Here is a 27883-nt window from a genome sequence, read left to right as displayed (position 1 = left end):
CTTCAAGAACTTTAGCCAGCACAGATAGATTAGATATTGGTCTGTAATTAGTTAACACTGCTGGGTCGCCCCCTTTTAATAGAGGAACAACAAAAGCTGATTTCCATACTGAGGGAATTTTATTCGTATCCAGTGTGAGGTTGAAAAGTGTTGTGAGAGGCTCTGCTACAAAATCAGCTGCCAGTTTCAAGAAGTAAGGATCTAGTAAGTCTGGCCCTGGAGATTTTCTAGGATCTAACAGTTTAAGAGCTTTACAGACCTCCTGCACAGAGAAAGGAACAAAGTTAAATGGCTGACCAGTGTACACCGGAAGGTTTGTGCCAGATTTTACAGAGACTGGGTTCAGAGAGTCAAACAAAGAGCCAGAAGATATAAAGTGCTTGTTAAAACAATTCATAATCTCCTTCCTATCATAAACAGGAACAGAATCCTTAAAAACATAGGTGGGTAGAGCGTGGGAGCTTTTACTCACTGAAAGAGACTTAATGATTTTCCAGAACTTCTGTGGATTATTTAGGTTCTCAGTGGTGACAGACAGATAATATTCTGTTTTAGCTTTCTTAATAGAGGAAGTACATCTGTTTCTTAGTTGTCTGAAAAGAAGCCAATCACTGGGGTAGCCTGTTTTCCTCGCTTTGGCCCAAGCCAGATTACGCTCATGAATGATATCTGCCAGCTCTTGGGAGAACCAGGGGTTTTCATGACCTTTTATCCTATATCTTCTTAATGGAGCATGTTTATTCACAATTTGCATAAACCCATCCTTAAAGAATGCCCACGCTAATTCTACATCAGGGATCAATCCTATTTTCTTCCAGTCATAATTTGACAAATCATGATAAAATGCTTGCTCATTAAAATGTTTAAGAGTTCTTTTAAAAATAATACCATGTTGTGACTTGGCCACTTTAGTATTTCTAATAGCAGCAACAACACAGTGGTCACTTAAGTCGTTACAAAAGACACCCAAAGATGAAAATTTATGAGGAACATTTGTCAAAATCAAGTCAATCAAGGTAGACTTTTCGGGGCTTTTGAGATTCGGCCGAGTGGGTAAATTGACCAGCTGGGTAAGACTGATAGAATCACAGAAAGATTTAAAATCATCTGAAACAGTTTTGAGCCAATCCCAGTTAAAGTCACCAGCTAGAACAAGCTCCCCATAATTTAGTCTGGACAGCAAAAGGTTTAAAGAACGCAGAGCTTCTGTGGAGGCAGAAGGGGGTCGATAGCAACAAGCAACTGTTATGCAAAGACCCTTTGCAACATTCACATTCAGAGCCAAAAATTCCAATTGTTTGCAAATTGATTCTGATAGAACTATTGTAGCATCAAATTTTGACTTAACATAAGCAGCAACACCACCACCTTTCTTAAACCTATCGGTGCGATAGATATTGTAGCCAGCCATGCTAACATGTTCATCAGATATATATTTAGACAACCAAGTTTCAGAAATGAGGACAATATCTGCATCTGTTGATTGAACCCAGATCTTGATCATATCCATCTTGGGTAACAAACTGCGCACATTAAGATGAACTATCTTCAGCCCAGGTGAGGATTTAAATTCAGATGGTGTCTGGCTACATTGCAGCTCAGGGCCTGGGTTAGGTTGCACATTACCAGATAAGAGCAGTAGTAAGACGATCAGAAGTCTCTGCTTTGTACTTATTGATTTTGACGTGTGAAATGTTGACACAAAGCAGGATTTTTCGTAACTAATTTTGTAATTGTACAAAGCAAGAAGGTTTTGAAGATGAGGTAAATCTTTCTGTAGTTCAAAATGATTAATGTCCTGTTCCAAATACATTGGAAATTGTACAGGATGTATAGCAGCAGTGACGCATGTAGATCTGGGAACCATGTCTCGCAGAATGGGGTCACTGTTAAATGTTCTCATCTTAGAAAAATTGAGAGTCCAAAAGTCCCCCACGGCCAATAAGCAAAGTAAAGATATTTAAAAAGCCATTATCCAAAACACAATGATTGTTGATGCTGAATTAAATAGGCTGCACAAACCTAGGATGGCAAGTAAGGCTCCAGCCAAAAGTTCGGGTCCTGGTGGCTTGCTAGCAGAGGGCTTCTGCTAGCACATTCACCAATGTGGTGTAGAAGGCTTCAATCAACAGCACAGCGCCCGATGTATTGCAGATAAGCTTTTCGAGCAGCACAGGCCTTGGTGTGGTGCTGATGTCTTGCACTAGCAACACAGATGCAGTTTGTTCAGCCGGCAGCAAAGGCCCTGGTGTGCTGCAGACGGCCCCAGCCAGCAGCACAGGCCCTGGGGTGTTGCCTATGGGTCCAGACGGCAGAACAGGCCCTGGTGTGCTGCAGATGGCCCCAGCCAGCAGTACAGGCCCTGGGGTGGTGCAGATGGGTCCAGCCGGCAGTACAGGCCCTGGTGAGGCTCAGTTGGTTTATGCTAGCAGCACAGGCCCTGATGTGGTGCCTATGGGTCCAGCCGGCAGTGCAGGCCCTGGTGAGGCTCAGTTGGTTTATGCTAGCAGCACAGGCCCTGATGTGGTGCAGATGTTTAATCAAAATATCATCCGAAATATCATCATATCATTTACCCAGACCTGGAAACTGTTAAAATAAGATTTCATGCACTCACTTCTAACACGTTAGTAAATTTCTATGCACCAATCACAGTTTGTCCACCAATTACTGTTGGAAAGATGTTTATGTAAATGATAAGACAAACATCAGACAGAAGGGGAAATTTAAAAGTAGGATTAAAATATGGGGATAAAAAGCAGCGAAGCTCTCAGAAAACCTCGACTAACAATCAGCTGAGTTTATTTAAACACTGGCCTTGAAGAACTCTGATGTGTTTCCAAAATATCTTTATTGAATGAATTAAAGTCATATTAATTTTTAGGTAAGACCATTACGGTTTTACATACCCCTGCTGTGTAAGTTCATTTCAGGTTTCCAGATGTTATCCAGCTGTCTGAGCTGCTCTTCTTCAGTCCAGATGAGGCCTTCATCCTCCTGTTTGAGTACAATCTTTTCTACGTCATCGCTGATGCAGAGTTCCTCCTCTTCCTCTTTGATCTGTGGAGGATCTGGGCCCTCCTGGTCCAGACTGGAGTTCCTCTCCTGGTTGGAGACCTGCTGGTCATACAGGCCCTCCTCTTCCTCACACTTCATGTTAGGGGGAGATCTTGAGGAACAAAGGGTCACTGAGGAAAAAGGTTAATAATGTGATGACAGGAAAACACATCTGAGCAAATATAGTCCACTCTGAGCATGTCCTCATATGTGAGTGAAATTTAAACTGTACAAATGTGAAAAATGAAAGTGTAAGTTACTCTCGAGCTCTGATACTCTTATTAGGAAAGTTCAGAGTACAAATCATTCAGGTAGCTGCTGCCAGCTTCACGCTGCAAGTAAATGTTTGTCATTGTTGTAGATTAAACTGAAAATCTCACAGTGCCATAGCAGATAAGTACCAGTCAGGTTTCACAGCCAGTCATTGCACAGAATCAACCCAACTAAAGTCATCAGTGATCTGAAGATTATTAGGGACTCAGAGTTTCAGTCTTAGTTCTATTTGATCTCATTGCTGCCTTTGATACTGTTGATCATGACATTTTAAATCAAAGGTTTCATCATTTAGTTGGTTTAACTGGACAGTTCTCAATTGGCTCTCGACCTTTGACCCAGTTAAACCTCTCAGGTCATCAGGTTCAGATCTGTTAACTGTTCCCAAAATCAGATGTAAGTGTGCTAAGAGTGTGTTCAGTTACTGTGCTCCTGTTCTTTGGAGCATGCAGCCATAGTTTGCCTGCTGTGGCTGCATTCAAAACTAACAACTATGTTTCCATGCTTTGTGAATAACACTGACATCTGTGAGATTTGAGCTGATTTAGTTCGAGTTAAGACTGTTTATTAGAACATTACAAAGTTATTTTAAAAACTTCATCATTTTCTTGAACCCAAATATAATTCAGTTGAAAAATATACATTTTAAAATGAGGTGAGGATGGTGGGGGAGGCACGATGGTCTTGTAGGGTTAGACCCTGATTAAGGGGTATTTTTGAAAGTAAAGCCCATCTCTCAAAGTCCCTGCCGGCCTGCCTCCACCTCGGGAAGTCTGTGGGTGCAGACGGAGGTGAGGAGCACCACAGGCGGCAGAGGACTGTCTGTAGCCCCGGAGTGAGGGTCAGAGAGCCGAAGCAGACAGCGAACTGTGGCACAGTGCAGAAAACAGAAGCTTTCCCTCCCTGCCTCCTTTATCTTAATCTTCTAAATAAATCTTCTATAAAGGCACTTTCTCTCGGTCTCAAGGTTTGTTTAATGCTAAAAGTTTACCGTAAAAAAGAGACGCACTTGTGTGATTAGCCGCTCCCTGATTTCAGTATGTTAGCCTACAAGCTGAGCTCTGATCAGGTCCTACATGAGTTGTATTCTTGTGTTAGTCCACTGAGACCATCGCAGTTTTACCTGTTATGCGTAACTTTATCTCGGGTTTCCGGCTGATATCCAGCAGTCTCTGCTGAAGGTTGATCTCATACTGGACGATCAGACGTTCTGTTAACCTCAGAGCAGATTTCTTCTGCAGCAGTCAGCCGGTCTCTCCACTATTGCTTCTAAACGAACAATAAAAAAAAATGTAATTATAGAAAAACACTTCTGAGAAGATAAAGTTTTAGTTAAAGTCTGTAATGAGGGCATGTTGCTCACATTTGCAGGTGAAATTAAAAGTGTGTAAAAATGAAGTTATTTGTGCACTCTGATGCAAATGAGAACTTGAGTTCTGACATTTTTCAGCAACATTAAGAGTAAAAAAAACCTTTCAAACAAAAAAGAACTCACTTATTACTGACTGACTGATGATCTATTTTGGAGTTGATCTCGAAACTGATCTACATCTTGATATTTTTCAAAATAATCTTCACTATTGGGGGTGGCTGTAGCTCAGGCGGTAGAGCAGATCATCTACTGATCGGTTCGATTCCCGGCTTCACCTAGTCTGCATTTCAAATATCCTTGGGCAAGATACTAACTCCAAGTTGCCTCAAGTTGCTCTTTGATCTGTGGAATGTGTGTCTGAATGTTGGTAGAAAGCACTAAGAAAAATGTGCTTGTGCGAATGGGAGTGAGTGGGTGAATGCACAAGTTTTGTAAAGCGCTTTGAGTGCTCAAGATTGAGTAGAAAAGCGCTATATAAGAACCAGTCCATTTAAAACTCCCTGTCATGTTTTCACGAATACACATTAAATAGATCTGACTGATACAAACTGTAGGTTTAATATTAATGTTAACACTTCAGAAAAGCGATTACAGTTTTACCGCTGGTCTGTAAACCTTTCTCAGGTTTCCAGATGTTACGCAGCTGTCTGAGCCGCTCTTCCCCGCTCCAGACGACGATGCCTTCATCCTCGTGTTTCACTACAAGCTGTTCTCCCTCTTGACTGATGCAGAGTTCCTCCTGTTCCTCTTTGATCTGTGGGGGATCTGTGTCCTCCTGGTCCAGATTGAAGTTCCTCTCCTGCTTCCAGACCTGCTGGCCAGCCAGATCTTCCTCCTCCTTACACTTCATGTTGATGTGGGACTTGAGGAACAAAGTAAAAAGAAAAAGATTAGACAGGTAAAGGTGCAGCCTCAGTCAGCAGGGCTGTACACTGTGAGCATGTTGCTCACATATGTGAGAGAGGTTTGTACAAATGTTTCAGAAGCACCATGTGACTCCCTCTCTTTGTTGGAAAGTCTTATTAATTCACTTTATAACTATTACTTTGAAGATAAATTTCTACCATCACAAAAATATTATGACCTCTTTAAAAACAAACAACGGCAACTACATGACTTAAATTCCATGTTTAGATGAAGGTAATGGTCAATGCCTTTTGACAGGGGAAAAACCTCCACACAGAAGAATCTTACTTGGCTGAATCATAAATTATTCACCATGATTAAAACTGCAGATGAGCAATAATCTGCATTTTATTTTAGCCAAAGAGGAATGTTTCTGTTTGTCTGTGATCTGACTTTTTCTGCTGGGTCCAAATTTCATTTTATCCTGTGTAAGTTTGTTTCTCTTCCTGTTAACTAGCAAAGTCAAAATCACCTTGATTCATTTAACTTTAATTCAATTATAAATGTAATCATTTTATTGAACAATTAATTTCATTTCAATGAAAAACAATTACTTAAAAGAAAGAGATTAAGTTGGAGAGAGACATGTGGCCATCTTTTAGTGAGTTAGACCCTGATTAAGGGCTATTTTTAAAAGTAAAGCCCATCTCTCAAAGTCCCTGCCGGCCTGCCTCCACCTCGGGAAGTCTGTGGGTGCAGACGGAGGTGAGGAGCACCACAGGCGGCAGAGAACTGTCTGTAGCCCCGGAGTGAGGCGTCGTGAACCGAAGCAGACAGCGAACTGTGGCACAGTGCAGAAAACCGAAGCTTTCCCTCCCTGTTTGGTTTTGATGTGTCTCATGAAAGTCTATTGTTAAAAGTTGACCTTTAAAAAAAACGGACGCACTTGTTTGATTAGCTGCTCTCTGATTTTAGCCTGTTAGCTTACAGACTGAGCTCAGATCGTTCCTGTGTTAGTTCATTGAGAACATCACAGTTTTACATACCTGCTGCGTGACTTCATCTCGGGTCTCCGGCTGATATACAGCAGTCTGAGCCAGTGGCGGATCTCATCATCCTGGACGACTGTTTTTAATGTTTTTAACCACGGAGATTTCTTCTGCATCATCAGTCTCTCATTGTTAAACTCTCCCAGAAACTGAAGACAGTTGTGCCATTTCCGCGCTTCTTGTTCTTCTATTGAGTAGACGGCAGACTACACATGTCCAAGGGTAATACTGTCCTCCTCAGGCCATTGGCATCAAGTCAAAGCCTTAAAGTCTGGTACTTTGCGCATGGTCATTTTTTACGAACAGCAGAATCACAAGACAAAGCGTGCCAATGTTTATACTTTTCACTGTGACTGCCAAATAGATGAAAAAGTAGATGTTAAAAAACAACTTATAGTTTTGTCATTGGGCTGGTAGAAAGCTATGAGTTTCTGTCCCTTTGTCTGACCTTAGAGACTTATTTTAAAAGGAAACATTACAATCCTTTAAAGCAAGTATTTTCACCTCTGTTCCCCCCTCTGTACTTAGCTTTTTTGTTGTCATGTCAGTAATTGTCCAGTTGATGGCTCCCTTGGATCACAAGCCTGTCTCATGAGTCCAAGTGAATATATTCTTAATAAACAGCTTTGAAGAATTTGTGACCAACTTTGTTTAATTCGGAACATCATCATCATGAGTCAAACTCACTCTTGGATCTACAAAATATTTAACAAAAACAAACATCACTGAATCATAAGGTATTTGCTCCAACTCTTAGTCCAGAAACACATGAGTGAACTAGATCAGCTGCTCCTCCAGTTCAGCTGTGGATTTATATCATTATTTATATTTGTAAAGTGGATATGCAGTTTTTCAGTACTAATATAAGCATTTTATATCATTGCTTTATTGACAGATGTTTGGTGTTCAAGGTCAGGCATCAGTTTGAAAAAAAACAAACAAACACACTGAGTTGAACTTGAACTTCCTACTGACAAAAACTAAAATTGGTGCAAAAATAACCAGAAACATATAAGAAGCATCCTGGAGGTGCTGCAGACAAGATAGGACCAATAACATGTCAACAGGAAATCCTTTTTACTAATTTGTTTATTTCTTTTTAGATTTTTACTCTCCATTTTAAGCCATGATGTTTGCTGATACTGTGTTCCTACTGTTTGTTCTCATTAATAGTTCTGTTTTTAACATTCTGTGCTGAAGCTGGAGGAAATGTTTCTACAGTGTCAGATGATACAGCTCCAAACTAAATAAGTGACTAACTAACGATGCTTTAATACACTTTACTATAAATTATGATATAGTGCACTTTCTTAAAATTTCTTATTGCTCTGTAATTAATTGTTTTCTTTATAAATGTACAAATGAGAATAAAATCTGTGTGATAAAGGAAGGTCTGTAGACTTCTCTGTTAAGATCAGTGAAGAGAAACAACAACATACAAATACCTAAGAAAAATATTCAGTAAACATTTAGAAGATAGAGAAGTTTATGTTGTCATGTGGAGAAATTTTTCAAATAAAAATATCCATAAGCATTGATAGTCTCCATGGCTGAACAGACACAGGAAAGAGCTCCACCTATAAAACGTAAAAACATCAAGACAACATGTTGAAGATGTCGAGGTACTGCCCATAATGTTTGACTGACATCTGATTTATGTGCAGCACATAAATACCACAATAATGATGGAGAGAAACTAAAAGGGAACTAAAATACAGATTTAAACTTACAACAATATGAAAGACTTCAGTCTATTTCACTTTAATCAACTCAGCAGTGGTTCCATAATCACAGTAAACAAACAGTCCAGCATAGAGCGGCTGAGTGAATGTGGTCTGGACTCTGTGGAGGAGAGTCATGGTTTCAGAGACGCTGTAGAAGGACAAAATACCTGCTCTGTGATCCAGGTACACTCCTACTCTGGAGGAACGAGGACCTGAGACAGGAGTTTCAATGTTGTTGTACCGAAATGTAAAACTGTTGTTGTTACAATCTAATGCCCAAGATTTGTCATTACATCCAAATAAACATTCACCTCCTTTTCTGCTGATATTCTTGTATGCGACTGCTACATAACCTCCTCCCCCTCTCCACTCCACCTCCCAGTAATAACGTCCAGTCAGACTCTCTCGACTCAGGACCTGAGACAACCAAATGAATCTGTCTGGATGATCAGAATAAGACTGTTGTTGTTCCATAAATGTTGCTTTTCTGTTCCCCTCTGATAATAACAGCAGTTTGTATGCTGTGTTTGGATCCAGTGTGATTTCACATGAATATTTTAAGAATCCAGCTCTGGTCTTTGGCTCTGGTTGTGATAGTAAAACATCCACTTCAGTGACTGTCAGTGAGATGTTTGTCCATTCCTCTCTCAGAATGTCCTGTAGTTTATCTCTGACCTCTGACACAGCTGCTGTCACATCCTCAAAGTAGCTCAGAGGACGGATATTGATGCTGGATGAGTCTGTAGACTCACTGAGTGCTGACAGTGAGGGGTAGTTGTGTAGAAACTGGATGTGATCCTCTGTGTGTGAGAGCTGCTTCAGCTCAGCATCTTTCCTCTTCAGCTCAGTGATCTCCTGCTCCAGCTTCTCCTGAAGCTCTTTGACTCGACTCACTTCAGTTTCCTGCTGGGATCTGATCTGCTGCTTCACATCAGAGCTTCTTTTCTGGATGAGATGGATCAGCTCAGTGAAGATCTTCTCACTGTGCTCCACTGTTTGATCAGCAGACTGATTGATGGCCTCCACCTCCTGTTGAAGCAGCTTCACATCTTTCTCTCTGTCCTGGATTCTCTGCTGGATGTTTTGTCGACTCACCTCCAGCTCTCTCTGCCTCTCAGTCCTTTCTGCTGCAGCTGAGACTGTGTCGTGGCCTTTATGTTCATCCACAGAGCAGAGATAACAGATACTCTGCTGATCAGTACGGCAGAACATCTTCATCACCTCATCATGACGAGAGCAGATGTTCTCCTGGAGCTTCTTGGAGGGCTCCACCAGCTTGTGTTTCTTGAATGTAGGTGAATCATAATGAGTCTGAAGGTGTTTCTCACAGTAAGATGCCAGACAGACTAAACAGGACTTGAAGGCTTTCATTTTTCTTCCAGTGCAGACATCACAGGCCACATCTTCAGGTCCAGCATAGCAGTGATCAGCAGGAGCAGCTTGGAGTCCAGTCTTCTTCAGCTGCTCCACTAAAACTGCTAACATGGTGTTTTTCTCCAGGACAGGCCTCGGTGTGAAAGTCCTCCGGCACTGAGGGCAGCTGTAGACTTTCTTCTTTTCCTCTTCATCCCAGAAGCTTTTAATACACTTCATGCAGTAGCTGTGTCCACAGGGAATAGTCACTGGATTCTTCAGTAGATCCAAACAGATCGAACAAGAGAAGGTTTCTCGGTCTAGCTGAACACTTTTCTGCGCCATTTCACCCAACAGTGTCAGTGACTGTGTGAGTTTCACTTCCTCAGAACTGAAACTGCTCTGATCTAAACAACATAGGTTTCTGTAGCGAATGGGATCTGTCAGCTCTTATACGTCACCACATGTTGGTTGCACCCATCTTCAAACTGCAGATCAGAAGGGGAGGGAACAAGGGAACATGTGGACAGAGAGGAGGTGCTGAGTTAGAGAGCAGGAAGAGGGAGGGTTATCAGACACTAATTCAATCCTGGAACATGTGAGCCTGTGAGTTTTTCATTTAAAAATAGCACTGCTCAGCCTTTAAAGTTGTTAAATAAACGTAACATTTAAAAGACAATCTTTTTATGTAAATTAGTTTAAATTATCATTTTAGTCATTACAGGATATCAAATACTGCAGCTGAACTAAGAAATTGTTGTAGAAAAAAGCAATAAAAGGTCGTTCCCCCTCTGTCCCCTCCTGGTCACCTGTGCCTCAATTTTATGAGATGAGATGGATCAGCTCAGTGAAGATCTTCTCACTGTGCTCACTGTTTTATCAGCAGACTGATTTTATTCCACAACCTAGACATCCACATTACTCACACTCTCATAACACATACATATAGGGCCTTGGGATCGGGCATGTTATACGGTGTCCAGAGGACAGTCTTTGTATTCAACCTCACCTCTGGCGCTGGTGCCTATGGAGCGCCAGGACTGCCATAATGAATTAATTAAATACACCATTAAATAATGAATTAATTATTGACACATTTAATTAATTATTTAATGGTATATTTAGTTATTTCATTTTGGCAGTCCTGGCGTCTGGCTCTCATCTTGAAATAATTTTATCTGTCAGCCTCACCCATCAAACTCAGGGGGCGGGGTTAACGCTGATCAAGTCAAAACCATTGCTTAGGCCTGGTGGCCATTGTTTCTAGCACACAACAACCGGCATGTGGAAGCTAACAGAACTGAACTTTGAAAAACCCTGTTTGTGTGTCACCAAATACCGTTTTAATATTTTTTTAGCCGAGAATGTAGTGGTTTAATCTTCATGTGTCTGGTCGGTTTGTCAAGATACAGCCTCTTTGCAAAAGTGCTTCGATGATTTCGGAGACGTCTGCCCAGTCTCACGGCAAAGCGTGGGATAGACCCGCTCGCCTCGCAAGCAATCCCACCGACAAAGCGCAGGCCCCGGTACACAGCTGTAGTAACCCCCGCTGACTTCTTTTACTGAGGTTATATTTATCGGTGTTTTATTTCCTGATGTTCTTATGTGTCCTACGTGTTTCAGTCGCCAATTCTGAATTATAACTAACATTAAAAACATGTTTAAGGAGGAGAGAGAGCAAATAAATCTGTTTAACATCTGATCTTTGGGTTTTTGTTCAGTAATCAGCGTGACCTGTGTATAAACGCATAAAAGAGATAACGTTGGTGTTTCTGTCATGTAGTAACTGCTGGCTTTAACTGTACAAAGGTTGTTCGACACTATGAAACACATACAGACTTCATGATGTTCGGCTAATATTTTTATTGTGAATATTAATCATGAGGGTAAACGGCCCTGTACACCACGGAGCGAGGTCAGCATATCCACGATATGCAGAGTTTCCCAGCTGACTAACTGCCAACTATTCCAGAGACGTGAAAATATACAGCATAAAGAAAAGTGTAAGAGACCCAGCAGCAGATTAGAATAACAGTTATACATTTAGTAAATCACCAAATGAATCCAAGAAACGAGCAAACCTGTTCCGACAATTTGAGTTTGTGTTCCCTCAGCTGCAGACTCGCTGCTGTTTAAATGTTTGAAAAGGAAGATTAGATATAAACAAACGTCAAACGTAGACTCATTCTGCCTTCACATTTGATATGAGGCCACACAGTAAAAAACTGTCAATTTTACACTTAGAGAGTTGATTTTAACTCTGTTTCAGATAACATTTGGTCCCACTCAAAATTAGGGTAAAATTTACTCTATGGCCAGTGTTAACTTTTTAGTGTTAATTCTACTCAGTTTAGTGTCAAAATTAACAACAAAATGTGTAAAAATATTTAACACTGAGGGTTATTCACACTGTTTAGAGTAATATGATTTCACTTTATAGAGTTATTTTTAGTCCAAGTTCACTCTAATGTGTAATAATATTTCATTTTCATTATTTTTTCATATTTATCATATGATGCTATATTTCTAAATGGCTGTGATCTATCCTATATTATGAAAATAACTACAAACATACAGGTTACAGTAACAGCATTTATTAGCATAACAAACTCTTACAAATGACAGTAAGTAATGACAGTTGTCATTCACTCCATACGACAATTGTATGTCAAAAGGCCTGGGATAATGCAGGCTGTCAACATGAAAGACAACTAAATCTTGCTTTGTCCTGGTCAACTCATAAGCATGGAAATGTTCTTGAAAGGCTACTGTACATAATGGCAAAATGAGAAGTACCAGTTTCTCATGTATTATCAGAACTGACTCAATCTGGTAAAACACAGGCATTTCAGACACTACTTTGCCACAAATAACCAAATGCGGGCGGTAAACAATAGCCCAGTTCACTTTCATAACTTGAACTCTATTGGGCAGTTGCATTGCTATTGCAATTCCAGAACCTCCTTTTACCATATCTAAAGACACCATTTTTCCTGGACCAATGTCTAACCGACTAAAGGTTGTTGAAGATTGCCAAATGTATGCCATATAATTCTGGTGTTTTTTTGGCCAGCGTTTTGGTGATATTTTTGAATGATTTGAGCAGTTTCTTGAAAAAATTGTGCTTACCTTCATAGCGCATGCACCAACTATGAAGTACAGGCCCTATTTTTTGGATGCAGCGAGGATAATGGATAAGAAAATGGTGCTTTGGTAAAAGTTTTTTCTGGGGATACAACATCTTGAACAGTTTGTGGTGTTCCACAATCAAATGTTTTAAATATACACACATACCTTGAGATAACATAGGAGAAAATACAATGTTAACTATCTGTAGTAATAAAAGTAGTAGGCCCCGATGTTGGTCAGTAGAGGTTACCAAATCTCCAAACATGAGGGGAACATTCCTCAGTAAGCACCATGTCTGAATAGCATTCAGTCCCAGATCATTAGACTCTCCACCTAAATTCACAGCTACTGGCCTATTGTTTTTCTCCATGAATCCATAATCAAAACTTTGTATTCTCAAATTCACTTCTCCCAATGTAAGATGTTGTTCTTTTAAATACAAAAACAATAACTTCAGTTTGTACTGGGCCACTCCTTCCAAAACATCATGCATCACATCAACTGAGAAGTTCTCAGTTGTGTGAAAATATGTCAGTGAATTCAATAAGCATGAACTCTTTACACCAAAAACATAAGGAAGCAATGGATTATTAGACATTTCCTGACAGTGAGCAGTGTGGTTGTCTTTGGTGCGCAACACTATTTTGGGGGAAATCTTCAGAGAATTCTGTTTGAAAGTCATCTTTATCAGCTAAACAAAACCTGCAACAGTACCTTGCACTGAAAGACTCCACCAGACCAAACAAGCTATGTAAGCCTAAATTATCACCAGTGACCTGTACCACACTACCACGAACATAACCACCGAATAGTGGAATCTCAATACCATCGCTCTCTAACACTTTAATGTCTCAAACAATAGGAACAAGAATTTCACTAAAACCATAACGTTTCAGATCTTGTGCATGAAATAAGGCACAAAGGTGTATGTTGGCCAAAAAAGAATTCCATTTGGGAGAGAAGTTTCTTAAGGTAAAATATACTGCACCCAACTTGTGAATACCTCGCTTGGAACCAAGAGGATTTGCAACCTCAAAGTCATCATAGAACATTTGGATCTGAACTGTGTGCTTTTCTGTTGAAAAAAAGAGGGCGTGTCTTCAATAGAGATCCATCACAAATATCTCTGTGTCTTGAATCACAAGTGTCTGATTTTTTCAACATTTCTCCAACATGCTGACTCTTAAATATTGATTCCAATGTTGATAAAACTGGAACATACATGAATTTATCTTGAACAACTGCCTGATCATATGTTCCAGTCTTTTTATTTCGCCTTGTGTCAAATCTTGAGCCAATTACACATTCAACTGGTTCTACAGTTTCCCACTTGTCTGATAAATATTTTGACCTCTTGTACTCAGAATTAAGAACTGAGAAAGGATTCTCTAACTCATCAAAACATGCTTCAACTTTCTTGCACATTTCTGTTTCTCTTTCATTACTAAATACATGCTTAATGACTGTTTCTTTAGCATGTTGTTGGATATCTTGAACAATCTCTTCCATGGAATTCACTACAGAATTCACTACACTTTGGCCTACACCTGCTGCCTTTAGATCAGAAATAACAGCTGCACAACTATTTACAAGGTCTGCTGAAGATAATTCCGACTCAGCCTCTAAATCAGGGGTGTCAAACTCAAATACACAGTGGGCCAAAATTCAAAACTGGAACAAAGTCGCGGGCTAACATTAATATTTATTGAAAAAAAAAAATCTTCCTCTAGATATAAGAATGAATCTTTTTTTATGGACTCAAACAAGTTTTGCTGAAAACCTGAATATGGAACAAGCAAAGCTTAATACTAAACAATATATATATTAACTGTATAATACCAGTAGGCCAGCTCTAATAGTAATTTGGTATGGCTTCGCGGGCCAAATGTAATCAGGCTGCGGGCCAAATCTGGCCCGCGGGCCAGAGTTTGACACCTATGCTCTAAATGTTCAGGCACCACATCAACATTAGCAGTAGTACTTGTGTCCGTAACACTTTGAACTGGTGAAAAATCTAGTTCTGCAGAATCAAATGAACTGCTTACGTGGCATTTGTTCAGGTGCTTTCTAAAGCCAGAAAAACTACTAAAAGAACGTGAGCATCCCACTTGGCCACATTTGAGATATAGTGTCCTCCCAGTACAGAGACCATGAATTACCTTAAGGTGTTTTACAAGGCTGTTTGGTCTACCATGATCACTTTTGCAAAGAAAGCACTTCATTATTTTGATCTCAATGGATACTAACGCACCATTCTTGCTCGCAACTCTGGGAGTTTCCTTTGTTTCCCCAACATCAATGTTGTAAATGGTTGTTTGCAGAAAAGTGAAAAAGTTGGTCAGGGACGAACTGTATGACGTATCAAAGACATAATGGGCCTTAAAGAGTTCATCAAGGGCTCCTACTGAACCTGTCGCTTTACATGGAAGTGCATGCTTGTCAATCACAATGAAGAAGGTGTGGATGCTGCTTCTTGTGGGTCCCTGAGCAAGAAGGTAGGGCTGACTGCTTCGGGTGATGTTGTCTAGATGCTGCTGTACACTGGTTCCAGCCTACAACAACACATTAAACAGCAGTATTTAGTGACTATCCCATTAGATTAGATCACCTTACTGTACATTACAATGGCGGTGATGGAATATATATTTTAAATAACATACCTTTAGGAATTTGATGAGGTTATCGACAGCTTGAGATGCAGACATCTTTCCTGGTCTCTTTCACCCTTGTGCAGATGGCGGTAGCAGATGTAGCAGCAGCAAGATAGCAGACATGTCACTGTCCCAGCCTACAGACGAATAAACAAAGAATTACTCCAAAAATACATTCGATAGACAGAATTGCCTATATAACCAACAATGGCAAATAAAAACAGTCAGTCATACCATTCTCAACTTCAGTAGCTGACTCAGCATTGCACATCAACTCCAAGAGCTCCGAGGTGGGTACAAGTCCATGACTTTCCTTTACAATCTTTGATTTGAGATCGATGGGCCACCTCTCCAAGAATTTGTTGGCAGTGACCTCATCAAACAGGAGTCTGAAATCTTGTTCTATCTATAATGCAAAAATAGAAGATAAGAGGTGTAATGAGTGAAATTGCAAGCTGCATGGAATATTTCAGTGATTCAACAAATGAAGATGTCTTACCAGTCCTGGTGTGTCCAGAAACCGCGGGAAGACTATGAAGACATCTGCTGCATTCTTATCATCGCTGACCATTGAATGCCGATAAATGAAGGTAGCTTTCATCTTTTCACGGATAGTGTCTTCATCAGCAGAGTGTCTCAAAAGAGCAATAGCTGCTTTTACATCCTCATCTGATAACACTGTCTCAGTGGTGAGTGGTCTGGATCGACCACGGCCTGGCCCGCCAACTTAAGAAAAAACAATTTGATTGACTCCTGCCTACAAATTAGATCAGAATCATTTAAATCACAAGTGAACTTACTTTTAGGAGATTTGGAAAGTGAGACACTTCTTTCCTCTGCAGCTTTTCTTTGAATTGTCTTCAACCGCCACGCAAGGTATCCTGAACCGCTCTCTGGATCATAGTAATGTTCTTATGTAATTAAATACAAGCAGAATGTTATCAACATTTCTGAGGGCAACTATGTGTTTAATGTTGCAAAGTCCCCTTTACTTACATATCCATGTTGTGAATATGGGTCTTCCAGATATGGAAACAGAGCAACAATCCCCTGCGCATACATCACTCTTACACTTTTAGGGGGAGATGTCCTAATGTATAAATTCAGTGATGACCGTCACTCAATTGGCATTGAACATCACAATTAAAAATAATACAATACTAAAAATGTTTCTTTATAGACTACATTTATGATTCTTACCCATGTGCTTCTGTCATCTCAGCAGCAAGTATGTTTATCATCTGTCTTCTAGTTGCATCTGTCAGAGATTTGGTTTTTGCATACTCTTGTATGATGTGTTCACCACCAGGCTTTGTTGTTAGGATTTTTTCAATCAACTTAAATAGACATAAAATATGAAGTCAGAAATTTTTTAAACCTTGAGAAAAACTGGAAAACGATTACATAAAAACACTTCACATCAAACATGCAAATTAGACTAACAATGTTCACTACCCACAGCTTTTGCCTCATAGTTTATATGGCATGGCCTTTTAGGTTGTCTTCCTTCAGTGGTTGCTGCTTCTTCAGGAGGTTCACACATTGTGAAGTTTAGAATGATTGTATCATCCGATGGAGAAGATGATGATGACAGAGATACACCTGTGCATTAAGGAACATGACCAAAGCAGAAGCATTAAATTTAACTGTTAATGCTTCAATCTCAACCTTTAAATTTCATATAAACATATACGTATGTGAGTGATTACCAAGTTCTTCATTGCTCAGCATGACTCGGAAGGTTACAGGTGACCCCTTCACTATTTCTTCAAACACCTCTGCATCTACTTCTGTGTCAGACTGGTCAAACACCTTCATATCTAGCTGTCTGCCTTCTGGTATGTTAAATTTTAGGCACACTGAAGTAAGGTAAGAGAAAAGAAATGTTACAGAAATTGTTAAAAAAAAAAAAGGCCATGCATTTTCTTATCAAATGGTAGAGTAAGGCTATGTCTTCACAAAATATTGATGAGATGAAGCTTAAGAATATAGGTAATTCTCATTCATTGTTGAAGTAGAAACAATTATCAACTTAGGTAGTTGACTTAGAATATAATTAAGCTTGTTTATTGACCAGGTAAACGTTGTTATCTTGTTTTATCCTGATATTCTAACCTTCTTTCATGAAAGCATCAAATGTCAGGGCCCTATTTCAGGAAGCCGGTTTAGAAAACTCAGAGTGAAAAACGATACTCAGGGTTGAGTAACCCCGAACTGTCCAACTCGGAATATTCGGTTTCAGAAAGGCTGATAACAATTAGTTCAATCAACGCGGAGTTGCTTTAACCCCAAGTCAAGCGCGCGCACGAGGATACATAAAGCCCTGATTAGTGGAGCACAGATTAAGCGAGTCACCATGGAGACGGAGGGAAAGAAGGCGCGGTCAATGTATTTTACAGCGCTTGAGGCCGAAATTCTGATGGCAGCATATGCCGATAACATGCAAATTTTGCGGAAAAAAAGTAACACAGCCTCAGCTGCAAAACAAAGGGAGCATGCATGGCAAAACATAGCCGACAGAGTCAATGCGTGAGTGTTACACTGAAAAAAATGCAATAGGGTGGTTGTTGAATTTGCATAGAATTACTTCATGTATCCAGCATGACTAATTTAAATTTCACATCTAAACATATTTTTGTCTTTTAATTTTCACATATTCTTTAAGAATATTCATTCTTTTAGAACAAATCATGTTGAAAAGAAACAAGTTAGTCGTGTTTTATCCTCAAGCTCCGCCCCCTGGAAAGGAAAAATCGGCTGCTCTGTCCGCCATTTTTGTCTCTCGCTTTGGAAAATCTACTACCATCTGGAGTTTTACACTTGAAGGTAAATAAGATTTTAAAGCTAACACACCAGTGAGAAAGAGTGTAGACCGTTTATATATGTGGACTTTTACTGGGGTGTTGTTATTTTACAGGTATGTGGGCTGTTTATCGAAAACCATGAAAGGCCAATGTTAGCTAGCTCCAGTTAGCTAATGGTAACCGAAATTATGCGATAAGCAAATTAGTAATTAACATATATAATGTGAGTTAATATTGTTTGTATATTCTTTCAGTCTAAATTAACAGAGGTGTCTGTAGTAAGTGGTGGTACCTGCAGTGTCTTAACCATTAAACAAGCTAATGTAGGGCCGGGATATGACTAGTTTGTTGAAACATGTCTGCTGCCAATGTGACTGCTCACACACGGTAACATTACCAGCACATAGCCACAGCCGCTATAAACATGCTGAAAGGTCAATCTAGCTTCTGTAGTCAGCAGTTGGAAGACTCAACACAGACCCAAGATTCAGTGTAACGGTTATCTAAATGGTGTGTGTCCTGTTTGTAAGCCCAGAAAAAGAAATTAAATAAAATGACGACCTTGAGCTTCAAGCTAATGTAAGCGTAATGCTATAGCATAAAGCGACTAATGCAATGATGAGGTTGTTAAATTAGTAAAAATACAGTAAATATATCCAACATGAATCATTTATATTTTTGGTCTAAACATAATTAAGTCTCACGCCTTTCACTTGTTTTAGAAGGATGTTCAGTCTTTTAAAACCAGTCATATCAAAATAACAGAAAATAGTTATGTTTTCTGTTGAAACCCCCCCCTCCCCCGGGTGTGTTCTGCGAGGGAAAATTCACTGTGGCGGTCCGCCATTTTTTGTCTTTGCTTCGTTTACGTTTGGTGCTGAGCTTTACTTTGTCGAGGTAAACTGAAAACCACATGTTTGAGAGGAAACGAAGAGAACATCCATTAGATGGGGAAGTTTTTCTCATGAATTGCTGTTGAGCAACATAATGGAAAAAACAAGTCATTCCTTAAGTTAACTAACGATAATGCTAGCTTAAGCTGCGGGACAATATTATGTGCATTAGCTTTTTTTCAGTGTGTGCCCAGTCACATTCGCTTGTTTTTTCTCAGTGAATACAGACTAACAAACTTGTGTCCATTTAGTTAACTGGTTGTACCTAAAATGTTTTAGTTAAACAGTTAAATATTCTCTAGCGCTGTTATGTAGAGGTGTTACAGTTAAGGTTTTAATAACATTATTTTATTTACTAGTGAAGATTTGCATATGTTATCTCACATTCTGTAAGGTAAATTTTCTGGAAAGGTCAAATTAACTAATTTAAGTATTAATGAAAGACCTTGATGTGTATATGACAATATTAGATGTAGTTTCTGGGTCATTTGGCAGAACTGCAAAATGGCCAGAAGGAGGCAACTGCTGTGGTTGCAAACAGGCTTTGGGTGGTATGGAAGTAAGGGCAACTATGGAACTGCTCAGCAACATGGGACCCATAGCTAATAAATAGTAACATGACAAAAAATAACAACTTTGTGTGGATGTAACCTTGTGAGATTTGAGATTTTGACAGCATTTTTATGTGACCACTTCTTTTTAGATAAATGCAGAGTTTAAGCGCATTACCACCATGCCACTGCAGTCCAGATTACTCTCGCAGATAGATGTGCTATCTGACAAACTAATAAAGGTCTTCAAAAGGCGATGAGGCCAAATAGGAAGAAGACTGCAGAACATTCTGGAGCCCACGGCCCAGGTAAGAAAAAAAATAATTTGTGTATACACTTTAGGGAAAATAATAATTTTAACAAAATGCTGCTTGTCACTCTATGCCAGGAGTATGTTGAAAATCACCTGGGATTTTCACAATTTACCATGGGTGCGTTTTTTTTTTTTTTTTTCCTTTACCTGCATTAGAACTATGTGTGGAGTTCATAGTTGAACACCTTTCTATGCTCTGACAGTATTCTGCTTCTTTGCATGGAGATTTCACTTCATGCATTACCTTTTTAAGCATTCTGAGGACTCAAATCACATGCTGTAATGAATCCATTTTTGTTCACCTAATGTGTTAATGTTAACATTTTTTGGAATAGTGACACGGATTAAAATAAGATTTGGTATAATGTTCTTTGACCAGTGTTCTGTTTAATTAAATTTTGGAATTCTGCATTTTCTAGGCCACAGATGAAGCCATTATCCAACGATCTAATAAGGAAACAACCATGGGAATTTACATCATAAAGTCAAGAGATGCCAATGGCAGCCTTGAGGACATCGGGATAGTCCTTGAAGGCCAGAGAGTCTGGCAGGATTTGGATAACTATACCCTAGCAGCTGCAATGCTGTTTGGACTAATGTACACTTTGAACCTCACCTACCCACTGGAAAAGTATACCTTCGAGGTATTATAGAAACTGGTTATGGAGCTCAAAAGGAACAGCCTTTCAAAGAAGGCCCAGGTTTTCAGGACCAGACTGTACGATTGAACAGTTTTCCAGTTATGATGTGGGAACAACATGTTTACCTCTTCGAATATGTACCATCCTTTCCTTTAAGCCAGCACTGGTAAAGTTGCAGTACATAGTGAAACTTATTTTTCTGGCACTTTTCAACTTGGGGCCTTTATTACTGCAGTTTTCACTTTTCAAGCCATGGCTCTTTTAAAAAAAATTCAAACTTTGAATGTCCATTTTTCTCAATGGAAATGGTGCCTTGCACCAATTTCACCAGTTTACAATTTTTTTTCCCAAGGTGCACCACTACAAACAGATTGCATCGTCTAGTATTAGTGATTGTGATGTTTAGTGATAGAAGCAAGCCAATACTAGTCAGTTTAGGTCTCTTGGTTGTGTGCCTGTGGGTTATAATGTTATTTTAAGTCTCTTCTTTGTGTCATTTTAATAATTACACCCCTGTTGCCATATTACCTCATGGCTCTTACATTAAAAAAACTATTTTTTACATAAGCGCAATGTCATAAGGCCCCACAGTGTTGAATTCAGGTTACAGCAGATAACTTTGAGGAATGTTGTGGAATGTTTTTCAAGAGATGCATTGTACAAATATGACTCATGTATATTTTGGAAGCCTGAATTGAAAGTCCATTGTTACAACTGTGTAGTATTTTCAAAAATACAGGTCATTGTTCAAAAATGTTTTGCTTATTTCTTTGATTGAAGAGAAAGTGTACAGTACATACAATAGGATCAGCCTTAATTTAGTTTTATTTATTGAACACTCAATTATATATTAGATTATATATTATATATTAGAAATTTGTTATAAAATAAGCTTACCATAAAATAATCTTGTCAATATAACACATAGTAGTCCAATACAATTAACACAAAAAGTTCATGTCTGATAAACAAGTGGTTTCTATAAATATTTGACCGGAATGAAAAACATAACAACAACATAACAAAGTCATGTTCGTGTTACCAGAAAAATGTGTGCAGGTATAACATAAAAAACTAAGGTTAACCAAACATAACTTAATTTCGTGCAACCGATTACAATGATTTTTTTATGTTTATCCCACTGATTATTTTTTTTCAGTGTACTTTAAACATTGATCTAGGGATTTCCACCCATTTAACACGTTATTTTATTTTATTTGTTATTTTATACATTTTATTTTGTGACGTGATGTGAGCGCAGGTGCAACCCAACAGGCCCCAAACGTTCCTGGCAGCAAGTAAAAATGAAATATAAAAATATAGTCCAAACAGGTAAGGTGTAATTGTATTATGAGCCATAGTGCTTGGTCTGTTTGTCCCATGTAAATCAATTGCAGTTAGAGGCTACATTAATTTTCCTTCTGTAAGCACTTATTGAAATTATCTGAGCACATTACAAGTACATATTTGCTTACTCTGTATGCTCAAATGTGACCCCGTTATAGCCAACAGAAAAAAAGCAGAGGCCTGAAAAACAGGTGGGGGTCCTCCACCACCACCACTCACAGAGGCTGAGCAGTTGGCCCTCAGCCAAAACAGTGGGCGCCCTGTGGCCGAAGGCATCTCTGCGGGGACATCCTCTGAGTCAATAACCCCGCAAGACACAAGTGCCTACATAAGAGGTAAATTCAAAATAATACATGATGTGCATACATCCTTTCTTCACAGTCACCTTTGCAGTGCTACTCATTCATTTGATAAACTCTTTACCATAATGAATTATTTTGTAGTGAAGTTATTTTCCTACTGATTTTGCCTTCCCTCAGTCTTGGTTGTCTTTGAGAGCATAATGACAATGAAGTGTAAGGTGATTGGTATATGTTTGTTAATTGCCATTTGGTCCCTTGTAAGTTATAAGTGACCTGTATAAACCTCATATTCTATCAGTTGATGGTGATGGTGTACTGCATCTGGTGCAGCCTCCTGTTGAGCCAGACCAACATGCAGTTATGAGTACTCTTAATACTCCACAGATTATATGAGTTTACAGTAGAACAGCAATGTTGTTAATTTCTTTACTACAGGAAAATAATGAAGAAACATTGACAGCTGTTACAGAGGAGGAAGCAACAGAGACACTTTATGAGGTTTACATCTTACAATGGAAAATATAACAATTGAATAAAATGTGGTACTATAATAAAACCATGGACTTTCTATGTCTCTAACAGAGTGATGATGGAAATGAAGAGGAAGAGGGTCCAGCCACGTCTCCAACAAACCTTTCCTCAGTAAGATGTTCAGCACTGATTTACAACCAACCTAAGTAGGCATGTACTATGAATGTCAATGCTATTTTCTGTGTTTCAATAGCTCCCTGTAAAGCAGCTGTACAAGACCCATTTGATCAAGAAAATAAAAAAATGTGACTTGGAAATGGAACACTTCAAGCAGCAGATCCAAAAGACCAAGATTGAGATTTTACTGCTAGAACATCAGTTAAGGGTGGGTGAAGTGGTCAGAGATGGACGAATTATTTCAGTGTTATATACTTATACATAATAATATACTTATTAATACTTTGTGTACAGGAAATACAGGCGACCAATAAAGCCAGTTGAACAAAAAATCTGTTTATTCTTCTTTCAACATGTTGAGATGATGGGTCAAAGGAAATGATTGTGACATATGGTGTCTCTGACTGCTCTTCCATCTTGTATGTCCGTGGGAGGGTCAGGATGTTCATGGTTTGGATCACTGCTGATGTTTGGTTCAGAAGGACAGTGTTCTCCTCTAATTGTGGCAATGTTGTGAAGAATCACACATGCCACAATAATGTCACATGCCCTTTCTGGGGTGACCCTGAGTCTTTGAAGGCACTGGAACCGGGCCTTAAGCATTCCGATAGTCATTTCAACTCTGGCTCTTGTCCTGCAATGAGCCAGATTATATCGCTGCTGTGGGCCCGGTTCAGGGTCAGGGTAAGGGGTAAGCAAATAGGGGGTATCCATGTTTACCCTATCACCAAGCAAGTAGCCAGTGAACTCTCCTAAGACAGAAGGATACACTTCAGTTCAAATGTCCCTGTAGCAATTGGTCTTTATATATTTTAAAGTATTTTCAACTCACCATGTCCAAATTTTGTGCTCAGTGTACATTCACAAAAAATTCGTGAGTCATGAACAGAGCCTGGCCACTTGGCTTCCACATTTATCATAATGTTGGCAGCATCACATATGATCTTCACAGTGCAGAGAACACAAATTAGCATCCATTACTATAATGAAATAATTTGTTAGTTTGAAATGCTACAGGGAACTATGTACCTGTACATTAATGCTGTGGAAAGACTTCCTGTTCACATAGTCTCCTTCATTTACTGAAGGAGCAATGATTGGAATGTGAGTGCCATCTGTACAGCCAATCACGCCTGGGAACCCTGAAAATAAATGTAAAATTTAAGTAGTAGTTCAAGTATCACCACATCATGAATTGAGTTTTGTTCATCCTGATACCTGCAATTTTGTGGAATCCCTCTTTGATAAATCTTGTGGGTCTATGACCGGGGAACACCACAGACGAGTACAGGAGACGTTTCAGTGCAACTGTAACATTCCTGACTGCCCGACAGACGGTAGCCTTGGAAACGTGCTCAGCGTCACCAATATTATACAGAAAGCTCCCGTTTGCAAAAAAACGAAGTGCAATACAAATAATATGTACAGAACTGAGAGGATGTCCGCGATGTGTCACATGAGCAATATTAGGCCTGAGGATGTTATTCAAATGAATTATAGATTGTGCTGAAAAACGGTAACGTTCACACAGAAAATCATCAGGAAATGATCAAATGTCCAAACGCGCTCTAATCACTCTCTCCCGGCGGAGAATTTGGGCTTCAACATCTACTGGCTCTTCGAGGTAGGGGCACGCCATGTCCGACACTTCCTACTGTCAGGTTTCCGACAAAGAGGCGGAGACAGTCAGGGTTAGTTGTGGTAAACCTGCTAGGGGGCAGGTTAGCTTCACGGAGTGTGTCGTCATAGTGACTCACTCAGGATTCATCTGAACTCGCTTTGTGAAACCGAAAACCCAGAGTTTTCGTTAACTCAGGGTATACTTACTCAGAGTTTGCACTAAACCGGCTTTCTGAAATAGGGCCCAGGTCAGACAGCCTAACATACTTCTGCTCCCCACCAAACAAAACACGCAGCAACATATTGTGTTCACAAAACAAAAGAGAAAAAAATAATAAAGGAAAGAGTTTAAAACTGTGGATGTACTTTAGAGCTTTAGTTTTTATACAAAATAGAAGCAGTTAAAAGTCAATATTACTTAACAGCTACAGCATGAAGAAATAAGTAACAGATTAACTGCTAATAAAGATCCTTTATCAACCAGTGTTACTGCAAATGGACCAAGTGTGACTAACATCTAATATTGTTTAATAACTTTAGTCTACTTATCAAGTATTGGTCGCTCTTACTGCAATTCGCTTTATTTCTGTGAACAATTACTGTATATTAACATATCATTAACATTGCTGTCAATTAATTTATATAAAAGAATCTGAATTAATTCTAAATTAGTGTAAGCCTTTGGCATCTGCTTAAAAGAATATAAATCAGTAGAGTAAACTTTATTGTAATGTTACCCACTTTTTCTGATAGTTCCTTCGAAGCTAATTAGCGATTATTAGCTTACTAATAAACGGTAATTTAGTTGCTAAAACTATCCCATTAGACATGTGACAATAATATTATCTAAGCTGCACTTAGAAGAAATACATAGTTAACATGTTTTAGGTTAATCTTAACTCAGTGAGAATATAACGAACATTTGAACTTTTAGCAATGGTTAGCATGTAGCTACTCGACAATATCATTAAACCTATGGGTAAATGCTGCTAACTCGACATCAATGTAACTATAAAGAGCTATTTAGTTTAAAAATACTTACTAAACAATGTTACCAGTATGGGAATGTTAACTTAACTTACCTGACTGTGGTAGCTCTCAGACCGCACACGCCTGCGGACTGGTACTAATCAACACTGTGTGGAGTTATGTCTTCACTCCGTGTCTACAGAACTTTACACTGACTTTTAACTCTGACGTTAGAGCTGGTTTACTCCTCACAGAGTTGTATATACTCTCTCTAGGTTAAAATAGGTTTACACTGAAATATTGACACTCCATTTTTTACTGTGCAGCACGTATAGTGGCTGTGTCCTGTTTTAAGATCATACATGTAAAATTGTTGTCTGACCTCCGTCTGCATGCAGGTAAACTGAGGGTCTGTTGAGCTGATCGCTGGTTTCGTGAGAAAAATGTCAGCTCGTTCTTTATGTTACAGAAGCACAGAGACACAAGACCAGGCGGAAAGAGACGATCGTTCGGTGAAAATGAGAATCTGCGAATGCAACATGTGGAACACGGAGAGTGGAATATGTAAACAAACCGGTTAACGTAACCCCCTCGGTGCACTCTGCATGCTAACTGTTAGCAGAGCTAGTGAAATCTCTGAAAACATCTGAGCACTTTTGCAAACATGTTCTATGTTGACAACCTGACCAGACATGTGAAGATTACGGCGCGACATTCGCAGCTAAAACACTGTTAAAAGTGTAGTTGGTGACAGAAAAACGGGATATTTTAAAACTACACCACCACCATTGCTGCCTGTGATTTGAAATGCATTCTGGGATACCTGGCTGCCCCAAGTCTACACAAGCAATCGATTATCTAGGATCGACCTGTTTTGACTTACTTTGCACGGCAACCAATCAAATGTTAGAGAAGCTGCATGGGCAGCGTTAACCCCGCCCCCTGAGTTTGATGGGTGAGGCTGACAGATAAAATTATTTCAAGATGAGAGCCAGACGCCAGGACTGCCAAAATGAAATAAATAAATATAGCATTAAATAATTAATTAAATGTGTCAATAATTAATTAAATGTGTCAATAATTAATTAAAATGTGAAATACATAAATAATTAATTAAATGTGTCAATAACTAATTAATTACATGTGTCATAACTATTTATTTAATTAATTAATTCCAATTTTAATTAATTATTGCCACATTTAATTAATTATTTAATGATGTATTTAATTAATTCATTATGGCAGTCCTGGCGTTCCATAGTGCCCACCACCCAGTTTTAAATGCATGTAGACATTGAGGGTTCTCAGGAGGGGCCGTGCTGTACAGTACATGTACAGTGTCCATTTTTTATTTATTTATTTATTAACCTTTATTTAACCAGGAAGATCCCATTGAGATTAAAAACCTCTTTTTCAAGGGAGACCTGGCCAAGATAGGCAGCAGCAGATGTCTCACAGTTACAGAAATTACTCAAACACAGGCAGCAACAACACACATGCAACAATAAGTGAAAGAATACAAATAAAATAAAAAATAAAATTCAATAAAATTCAAATAAAATAAAAAGTCAGTTAAAATGACAATCAATCTAATTGAAACAGTTGCATGTTATGGACTTGGCCTCAAGGATTCGTAGTTTAGATTTAAAATCACTTAATGAAATGAATTCAGTCATTTTCCATTCCTTCTGCAGTTTGTTCCAGGCCAAGGGTGCTAAATGGACAAAAGCTCTTTTACCAAGTTCAGTTCGGGCAAATGGAACAGAAAGCAACAAGTAACCATGCGGACGAAGAGAATACCAACCAGCATGTTTCATTACAAGCAGGGAACATATATAAGAAGGCAGCAACCCAAGTATCGCCTTATATATAAAACTGTATAAATGAGAGTTCCTCCGACTTACCAAAGCAGGCCATCCTACCTGAGAGTATAACTCACAGTGGTGAGTCTGAAATTTACGGTTAGTGATGAACCTCAGAGAAGCACGATACACAGAATCAACCATTCGAAGACATTGAGCAGAAGCATTCATATATAGAATATCACCATAATCCAGCACAGGCAAGAATGTTGCAGCAACAAGCCGCTTCTTTGTATTAAAAGAGAAACACAACTTATTTTGAAAATAAAATCTCAGTTTTAACTTCAGGTTTTTCACAAGATTCTCTACATGTGGTTTGAAGGTAAGCGAGTCATCAATTAAGATTCCCAGATATTTATAGGTGTGAACCAACTCTATTTTATTACCTTCAAGAGTGGTTACTGATGGGATTGTTTGGGCTCGTCTCCTTGATTTAGAAAACAACATGAGCTTTGTTTTGTCTGCGTTGAGAACAAGTT

General features: G+C 39.1%; 1 protein-coding gene and 1 long non-coding RNA gene across 2 annotated transcripts; one reads left to right on the top strand and one right to left on the bottom strand.

The window, feature by feature from the left end:
- Positions 1-8348: 8348 nt before the first annotated feature.
- On the bottom strand, positions 8349-10058 carry LOC147307732 (tripartite motif-containing protein 16-like). Its single transcript, XM_086273111.1, has one exon. It carries the CDS (start codon positions 10017-10019, stop codon positions 8349-8351), a length of 1671 nt encoding a protein of 556 aa, XP_086129237.1. The 5' UTR covers positions 10020-10058.
- An 8005-nt stretch (positions 10059-18063) lies between these two features.
- LOC147307731 (uncharacterized) lies at positions 18064-21403 on the top strand. Its single transcript, XR_015126215.1, has 3 exons — positions 18064-18280; positions 19855-20010; positions 20435-21403. It is a non-coding gene; the product is annotated as an uncharacterized LOC147307731 (long non-coding RNA).
- Positions 21404-27883: the final 6480 nt, after the last annotated feature.

The sequence above is a fragment of the Aulonocara sp. 'chitande type north' Nkhata Bay genome, linkage group LG18 (genome assembly GCF_057382095.1).
Source record: "Aulonocara sp. 'chitande type north' Nkhata Bay isolate Kocher_YH1m ecotype deep benthic linkage group LG18, A_spYH_male_GT1.1, whole genome shotgun sequence".
Taxonomy (NCBI): domain Eukaryota; kingdom Metazoa; phylum Chordata; class Actinopteri; order Cichliformes; family Cichlidae; genus Aulonocara; species Aulonocara sp. 'chitande type north' Nkhata Bay.
This window is presented reverse-complemented; position numbering and strand designations above follow the sequence as displayed.